At 41.0% G+C, this 9,490-nt stretch overlaps 1 protein-coding gene across 1 annotated transcript in view; it reads left to right on the top strand.

Annotated features, from left to right (window-relative positions):
- Positions 1-8,262, top strand: part of LOC113235408 (leucine-rich repeat-containing protein 56) — a 17,139-nt gene extending 8,877 nt beyond the window's left edge. Inside the window, exons 4-9 of the mRNA XM_026471088.1 lie at positions 25-173; positions 1,540-1,715; positions 2,764-2,888; positions 6,254-6,470; positions 7,333-7,440; positions 8,255-8,262. Coding sequence (XP_026326873.1) covers positions 25-173; positions 1,540-1,715; positions 2,764-2,888; positions 6,254-6,470; positions 7,333-7,440; positions 8,255-8,262 — 783 coding nt within the window. The remainder of the gene's footprint in view (positions 1-24; positions 174-1,539; positions 1,716-2,763; positions 2,889-6,253; positions 6,471-7,332; positions 7,441-8,254) is intronic.
- The last annotated feature ends 1,228 nt before the right edge of the window (positions 8,263-9,490 follow it).

Here is a 9,490-nt window from a genome sequence, read left to right as displayed (position 1 = left end):
AAGTTTTTTGAATATATTCCTCAGATCTTGAGCGTAAGTCGCTGTGGCTTGACTTGTTTGGACGGAGTGTGGGGCTTGGGGTCTTTGAGAGAACTACATGCCGCTGGTAATCGCCTCCAAGACTTACAGCCTTTGGCCGCCCTTCGGAAGTTGCACACGCTCAACTTGGCAGGGTACGTATTGACCCTTGCTAATTGCTGGCAGGCTAATCCAGGAAGATAAAGGAGAGAGGTTTTATTTATTTATTATATTTATTAGGTATTTCCAGTTTAGTGTTTACACACTGTTTAGAACCGTGAAACTCTCTATTGTATAACACTGTAATTTATAACAACTTGGAAATAAATGATTAATTATACTTATAATTATTAAATAAAGATCGAACACTAAGAAAAACTGCTTCTATTTCCTTTTTTTTTATGAGATCTGGTAACGGCGCGTTCCCACTACCTAAGTCGTAGCGTTTTATTTATCGTTGGACGACTGTCGCGTCTAGCCTGTTCCGATATCACGACTATCTGTCTTGACTGTGTTGTAGACGTTTATTTTATTGTTGAACGACGTTGTGTCTAGCTGTTCCCACTAGATCGTGACGACAATTTATCGGTTCACGGCAGCCGCCTTGTCGTTGCACAACATAATCGTTTGAAGCTCCGATTTTATTCTTTATTGCACCAAATAAAATACATTAGAAATATTAGATTAACCAAAAGTGAGCAAAGATGGACTTATCATTAAAAGAGATCTCTTCCAGCCTTTTATTTATCGTCTGACGACAGTCGTTGTAGCTCTTCCCGTAATCGCGACAGTCTGTCGCCGTAACGTAAAAAACCTCGTGAACGACAGTTAATCGTGTTGTACTATATTGTGTGAACAACTTCATTTAAATATTCAAGCCGCGACACTTTAAACTGCACGACTATTTGTCGTCACGACACAATGGGAACGCGCCCTGATGGGACGAACAAGTCGCCCATCTGTAGGGCAAGCACGATAAAGCACGACTCGCGCGAGAACGACATATTTGCTATTCTCGCGTAGAGATCTGGCGGTTTTTGTCGCTCTCGCGCTTGTCGCGCCCTGTCGTGCTAGCCCTGCTGGTAGTGAGCGACATGACTGACCATGACGGTTGCAGTACCACTCAGTGTTTTAAATGACAAAGAACTGAGGGGCACTGCCACTACGCCCGTCACCCTGAGACATAAGTTGACAAGTCCCATGTGCCTGTAAATTCACCATTTGGCTGAATTCGAACCATCAGCGTCTCCAGCATACCGTTTCTGACATTCTTCCAACTGAGCTACGGAATGAACCAGCAGACCTTACGAATTTTACTATGTGCTTGTTTTTGGTTTTGCAGATCTTTGTTTTTGGTTTTTAACTACTTTTTTGCCGTAGCGCCCCTCTGTGAGAAATCTATGAAAGTTTTTCATCGCTCCGTCAGGTACCTTTACAGCTACCAGTGGCTGACTAGAGATGTCGCTTTAATAATTGCAATTTCAAGTTATACTTATAATAATTAATTATACAAACCTCTAGTAACCCGATATCGGAGATTAATCGGCTGTGGACTCTATCTGTGTGCACATCCCTACGACGTCTTACTCTGCAAGGGACTCCAGCATCTGACGAACCGGACTACCGCACACGTGTTGTTATGTCTCTGCCCATGTTGATACATTTGGATGGTCTACCATTGCTTACAGATACGGAAGGTGAGTTCTAACAGAGTGTAAAATATCCTAAAAAGTGTATGCTGAACAACAATAATGTCTTAATATTACATTTTACAGTTATTGTCATAATTATAACCACGTTATGATTACTGACTTATTAAATCCTTGTGTGTCCATGTAGTGTTATTGAAAATGAAACATGTTACACCTGGTTTTTTATTATACTAAGCGACGGAACTAACAAGTCGTGCGCCTGGTGGTAAGCGACACGCCTGTCGATAATAATTGCTGTGCCACTCAGAGCTTTAAATTGCAAAGGTCTCAGGGGCACTGCCACTGCGCCCGTCACCCTGATACATAAGTTGACAAGTCCCTTGTGCCTGTAATTTCACCAGCACTCTTAGCCTTCTAAACCGGAACGCAATAATTCTAACATTACCGCTTGGCGGAAGAACAGGTAGCGTGGCACTACTACACTCGATGAACTCTTTCATAAGTTGTCAACTACCGCGAGCGTCGACTTTACCTTGCAGCTTGTGCAGCGCACACGGGCATGGGTATTAAGGGACACCGCGTAAACGGGCTATTGCTTCCCAACATCATTTATAATTGCATCATTTGCACCCGAATTTCCGATCATTGAGGAAAATATAATTGTACCTAAGTATTCCATTTGGATCGTGTGCCTACTAGAGGGCGCCAGGCTATTGATTGCACTGGGGCTCTATATATCTCCAACAAACACTACGCCAACTTAATTTTTGGACCTGTTCTGTTTTTATTTCGCTTTTTTTTCTATAAAATTCTTTTTTTGTTCTCTCTCTTTTTTCGAATTTTGTTTTTATTATATTAGTAAATCATTTAAACATGGCTGTTTACAAAAATAACAAAAAACGACCAAAAATAAAGTTGGTGTAGTTTTCATTGGATATGCACTTAGGCTAGCGCTGGCGCAGACTACCGCTGGCCATCAGTCATCCTGTGATCATGTAGCGTGTGACCGTGGTAAGAAACTTGTAAGTATTGATAATTTTCTTATTATTAAATTATAATAAACTATATTATGTGTATATTATGTGTAACGCAGACGAAATCGAGAACATGTTCGATGAAGCATCGTCGGGTTCTGAGTGTGAAGAAGAGGAACTGCCCCTATCAAAGCCGGAACCACCGCAGCTGCCTGATAAACTAGCACCTGGAACTTCACATGAGGTTAATAGGCTGATATATTTGTCCGGACTATTGTAGGATAGTTGTAACTGAAAAGATTTCATGTCCTCATATTAATTGCTTCTTGATGACGAAGTTTTAATAGCACCACCACTTTAGGGTTCAAAAGTGACTGTTACCAATATTTTTACCATGAGTTCACGTTCATCGCTAGCGCCCGCGTAAAGAATTTATATCTAAAATGTTATTTACTCTTGAGACCACTAGAGGGCGCTGTACCAATTGCCATAAAATGATCGGACTTTAAGCGATAGCTAGCGACAACTGTCACAGTATAAGCTCATGGTAGAGGTACAGCTCTTAACTAGGAGAGCCTGTATTTACACTTGTGCTTCTATAGACGCTTTTTTATAAATATTAATATTTAAGTAAACATTATAGTGTATTTATTATAAACATAGTGTCAAGCATTGTAATGTATCCATCGATTTTTTTTATAATACCAAATGACGGGACGAGCAACAACAAATGACAGTTGCAGTGTCACTGAGAGCTTTAAATCGCAACGATCTTAGGGGCACTGCCACTGCGCCCGTCTACCTGATACATAAGTTGACAAGTCCCATGTGCCTGTCATTTCACCAGCACCCTTCCTTACCCTTGCAAACCGGAACCCTGAACGGCAGAAATATGTACTGAAAATGCAAAGAGAAGACCAATTTTAAAGTATATCATTTTGATTTAATATAGATAATCAAATCTGCCCGTTCTTATTAAAATTTGCATGAATAAAAATTGATTTCGATACCAGTTGACCTACTGTCAAAATAAGTATAAAGAAGGCAATTAGTAATTATTAGAACAGCGTAACATTCACAATTCAGAAATTTTTTCACAATTTTACCTGCTTTCACAATCTATCGATAAAACTGTCGACAGTAACTACATGACTATTTACAATTTTATGAAAACTGGCTATCCTGCGAATATCATTTTACTCCGTCTTCAAAAAAGACAGAACATAATTTTTCAATTCTATTTTGGAGTTATAATGGTTTTTCTATGTAATTAAAGAATAATATATATTATGCACAAAGGTTAATAAAACTTTCTAGATCAGGTTTTTGTTTTTATGTATGAATATTATTAACTAAATTAATCGTAATTACGTATGGAATATGCAAGGGAAACTATTTTTAGATTATTGCTAATATTTATAACGTGGCAACAAAAAAATGTGGGTTTTGAGACTATGCCCAGAACCGGTTTACGTTGAACTTGTTCTACACTAACAGCTGATAGGATACAATATGGTTTTGCTTAAAGACAGAGCATGAATATTAACGAGTATTTATTATTTATTCTACGAGATCACTTGCCGTCTAAATTAAAACTATGTCAATCAATCAATTTACTTATTTGTCAGAATATGGTAGTACATTACGATCTTATTTTAAATATATCCTGTTTTCTACCATAAATATTACATGTCATATGATGTCATTCAACTATTTACTATAGTTACAATCAATCAATCAAATTCATCTATTTATTACAATTAATGAAATTATCAAATGTTGCAAATAAACTAAAATCACGAAAGATACTTATGTAATCTGATAAACAACATTATGAATAATATGTCATCAATTAGCGCCATGAACTCTGTCATGGAGTAAAAAGTACTATTTATTTAGAAAGCTAACAGTTGTCTTTTATATTCATTAAAATTATTAATCATTCTGATCTCCTTTGGCAAATTATTATAATATTTTGACGTCATAACATATTAGGGTGCTTATAGATCTGGCGAAGGGGTTGCAAATGCGCGTGTTTGCGAAAGGCTCGCGAGCTGCACACGTTGCAACGTAATGCACAAACATTACGTTGTGCGATCTGTGCAGCTGTGCAGTGCGCTAGCAGCGCGTGCGCAGTGCACATGCAGCGCGTTTGCCGCGCACTCGCCAAATCTGTACGCAGCCTTATGCAGCTTTACTAAATAGCATAGTCCTGTGTGATTCTATCCTTATCAATGTAATCAACTGTATCGACAACAAGTTACAATACAAAATTTTAAGTATTTTGAAAATTTCAAAAGATTTTGATATTTAGCTTGATATATAATATACATACCATCCGCCTGTCTCCCACCGGGGCAGGCAGATACGCTCCTGATAAACCGCCTTCATACATTATTCTTTGTTTTTTACCACATCAGCAGCCACACAGTATAAAAAACAACCTTATACCTAAGTACCTATTTTGTAAATTTTATTTCAAGGTGTACTAGGTACCTTATTACACTTATTAACGCAGAATTAGTTTGAGCCGGTCGGAAAAAACTTTATTTTTGTTTTTATTTATTTTTATTTTATTTTATGCGGAACAACAACAGCTATAAATAACGATTTAAAATGTATATTTTAAGGTAAAGCTAGTCAGCGCCAATTACAGTGGTCCACATTCTCATTTTCAAGTATCTAAACTACGGTAAAAGTTAACACCTCAAAAAGAAAAAAATAAACACAAAAGTATCTACAATAAGAAGTATAGCAAATATAGTAAAGCGATGTATTTTTCAACCCACTTTAAAAAATAGAGGTTTTCAATTCGACTGTTTTTTTGTATGTACGTTACGCGATGACTCCGGCTTTTTGTGATCCGTTTTTTGAACCGAATTTGATGATTTTTTTTCTTGGATAGAGGGTACCTCAGTAGTGGACCCACTTAAATTTGAAGACAATATTCCACCTAAGGGTGGCAAACTAGGGGAGGAATGACTTTTGAGGTCGGTTTTTTTTGTACTCTATACTGAGATTATAATTTATATATTCGAGTCAGGCAATGTTCGTGTTTATGTCTCGTACGCACAGCATTGACACGACGTCCACGCGACCGCGACGCAACGCCGTCGCCGCGTATGTCCCGGCGATCGGAACTATCGTTTAGTCGCTCAGTGCTGGAGTTGCGTCCACAAATTAGTTAGAGACCCCCCACACTAGCGACTTTCGAGTGTTAGCGTCTTACCAACGTACGCACAACGTCGACACGAAGTCCGCGCGGCAGCGACGTTACGCCAGCGCGGCGTATACCCGACGTTCGGCATTATTTAGAGGGTCTACTCTCATTCTCTGTCCAACATCATTCCGAAACAATTACTGTCAAATAAGTAATACTCGACTAAATCAAAACAACGGGAGTAGATTCTCAGCAGTCGCTCTCTGACTCTCTCGTCGTGTTTACGTTGGCAAGACGCTGACGCTCGAAAGACGCTAGTGTGGGGGTCTCTAACGTCTTTATTGCTTTTACTACATGGATATGAACCTTTTCTAGACCGGCTTGAAGCAAATCCAGTAGCTTAGTGTAATGATTCCCTAACACGTCGGTCTGTCTGTTTCTCAATCAAGTCAATAGCTGAAAATCCGGAAAGCGACGTCGGCGGTCCTGAAAACTTCGATACCGCAAACAATTTGCCCAAAATTCAACATTGTCGGCGTCCAGCCACCACAGAAGGTGCAGGATTAAGACCTTTGCGACCGAATATCCCACCGCGACCAAAAACTGCTCAAGAACGACCTACTGTTGATGCTCCAACGAGACTACAGATTTTAAACACTCTCATGGGTAAGTTAATTGTAGTAGTACATTGTGTATTATGGGCGGTAAATAAGAAATTACTAACCAGAGTTTGTTAGAAGGCCGAAGCTGAAGGCTGAGGGCTTTAATGGCACGAGGTTTGTAATGTTTACCGCTCGTGCTACATACAATGTTTATTATCACATTTGCGAAATAAAAAACGAAATAGATACAGCGATAGTTTATTTCTTGTATGAATGAAAATCGCTTCACAACCCGACATTTACGGATTTTGTAAATGGCGGGATTTTTGTTTCTTTTTTTTAAATAGATTGCCAGCTACTCTTCCATAGATAATACCACTAGAACTAAAATGTTATAAAAGGTGTGCCTTTTATAACATTTTAGTTCTAAAAAGCATGCAGCCTAAATGTATTAGATATAAAATAAGTAATTCTCAAATTCTAAAAATGCAGAATTTGAATTTACACAATATATTTAGGAAAATATAATTAAATTTTGCAAACGTTTCATTTTTTTTTATACATCAAATTAAAATATACGTTCACATTTTTCGAGCATGAAAACTTTTAATCTTGACGTAAAAAATCCGTAGGGCGATAATTTATTGAAAAAACCCGTGGGCATTGTTTAGGACATTACAGCCGACTTTACCTGACACTGTTTATGAGCAAGTGTGATAAAAAAAGTACTTACTTTAATTTCAAGTTGATGATAGAATAAAATTATACAAATAAATAAACGGATTTGGAGCTCAATCTTATTATCCTTAGTCCATCATTGTGAATGTAGCAAGAGCGTCATGTGCTGACGTCACTATCACATCTCACATCTAAAAACCAACTCCCCTAGTCTCCATCTAAAAACTTATCTAATTTCTTCTGGCTAGACGAAGAATGGCGTTGCAGTGGGAGCAAGCTGACATCTGCTGGAACAGTCTGTGGGAATCTTGCTCAAGCTCTACGAAGACCTGCTTCGGCGCGGCGATGTACACAAGGTTCGATATTTTGCCTATGTTTTTTTTTGTTTGTGTGCTTATGATTTTTTTGTCTATAGGTATCAAGTGACGGGACAAACAAGTCATGTGCCTGGTTTTTTTTTTTTTTTTTTTTTTTTTATTGTGACTCGGCAAAATGACTGCACCGCGCCTGATGGAAAGTGCGAATACAGTCCAGAGATGAGAGTAACGGATGGAAAACACAAATATCTTCACTCCGTCACTATCATTTTGCCGGTCTGGCCAAATGCTTCTTCACACTACGTTTGAAGGACCCGATGTTATAGAGGGGAGGGAATACATGCGCCGGGAGTTGGTTCCACAATTTGATGGTTCGGCATAAAAACGAATTGCCAAACTTTTTAGTGCGGGACGGTATTGAACTGACCGTCCAACTGTGGCAACGCAGTCCGGCACGGGTGGTCCGCTGATGGAAAGGAGAGGAAGGGACAAGGTTGAATAACTCTTCAGAGCACTCACCGTGGTACAGACGATAGAATACGCTAAGAGACGCTATATCTCTGCGAAGCTGTAACGACTCCGCATGCTCAGTTACATGAGGATCGTTGACAACACGGAAGGCGTAGCGCTGCAGTCCATCTAGGGCATCGAGCAAGTACTTGGCAGAGCCGTCCCAAAGGTGCGAACAGTACTCCATGCTGCTTCGGACCTGAGCTTTATACAACAGGTATCGCAGCTCTGGAGTAAAAAATCGGTGCACCTTGTTCAGGATGCCAAGCTTGCGCGACGCGGTACAGATGACGCTCTCGATGTAATCTTTGTTGCTCATGTCCTTCCGGATGCTCATCCCCAGCAGACTGAGCCTGTCCTGCAGCGTCAGCGTTGTACCCTGAAGATGGGGAAGTGGAAGGAATGGGGATTTTTTGGAGCTGAACGCGCATACCTGGGTTTTCTTGGCGTTGAACTCAACCAAGTTTCGGGAGCCCCACGACGATATATGCTCCAAAACATGGTTGAGCTCAGCGACAAGTTTTTCCCGGTTTCTCTCAGGGTCCTCCCGGGTACTTGACGATTGCTTATAATAGCAACCGTGCACTGTGCTATCATCTGCATAGCAATGAATGTTGCCAAAAGGCAACAAGTCATTGATATGCAGAAGGAACAGCGTGGGCGACAGCACTGAGCCCTGTGGCACCCCAGCATTAACTGTCACGAGCCGCGAAGTGCCTCCGTCAACAAGGACACGCAATCTTCGCTCGCGCAGAAAGCCGGAGATCCACTCACAAAGGCGGCCGGGAAGACCATATGCCGGAAGCTTGGAGAGGAGACCACGGTGCCAGACCCGATCAAAGGCCTTAGCAATATCCAGACTTATCGCTAAGGTTTCGCCCTGTTTGTCGATAGCTTCACCCCAGAGATGCATTAGATACGCTAGAACGTCACCCGTTGATCGGTTCGGCCGAAACCCATACTGCCGATCATTAAGAATGGAGTGACGTTCCAGGTGCCGGATTATCTGGATATTTAGAATCCGCTCCATCACTTTGCAGAGCACTGAAGTGACAGCTATTGGGCGATAGTTTGTCGGATCAGACCGATCTCCTTTCTTGGGGATAGGTTGCACGTTGGCCTCCCTCCAAGCTAGGGGCACGTTACCAGATTGGTATGAGAGGCGGTATAAGCGCGTCAGTACGGGAGACAACTCCGCCGCACACCTTTTAAGGACGATAGGAGGTATCCCATCCGGACCATAGGCTTTCCGCACGTCAAGAGTCTGCAATTCCTTGCGGACATCACATTGTCTGATAACTATATCAGGCATTGTGACTCCGCAGTGGGGAATTGACGGCGGTTGCGCATCTTGGTCGTGAATGCGCGAGTTAGCCCCAAAAAGGTCGGCCAATAAATTGGCTTTCTCTTCGGGGCCATAGGCCAAAAATCCATCGGGATACCTCAAAGGCGGCAGCGACGAACGACAAAAATTGGACTGCACGGCTTTGGCCAGGCTCCAGTAGGCACGGCTACCGGTGGGATGGGCTACTAGCTTCTGGCCAATCCGTGAAACGCGCTGGGCATCCGCTCTTATGTA

Source organism: Hyposmocoma kahamanoa, unplaced genomic scaffold, assembly GCF_003589595.1.
Source record: "Hyposmocoma kahamanoa isolate Upper Pololo Valley unplaced genomic scaffold, ASM358959v1 87, whole genome shotgun sequence".
Taxonomy (NCBI): domain Eukaryota; kingdom Metazoa; phylum Arthropoda; class Insecta; order Lepidoptera; family Cosmopterigidae; genus Hyposmocoma; species Hyposmocoma kahamanoa.
Note: the sequence above shows the minus strand (reverse complement) of the source record. Positions and strands in the feature narration are given on the sequence as shown.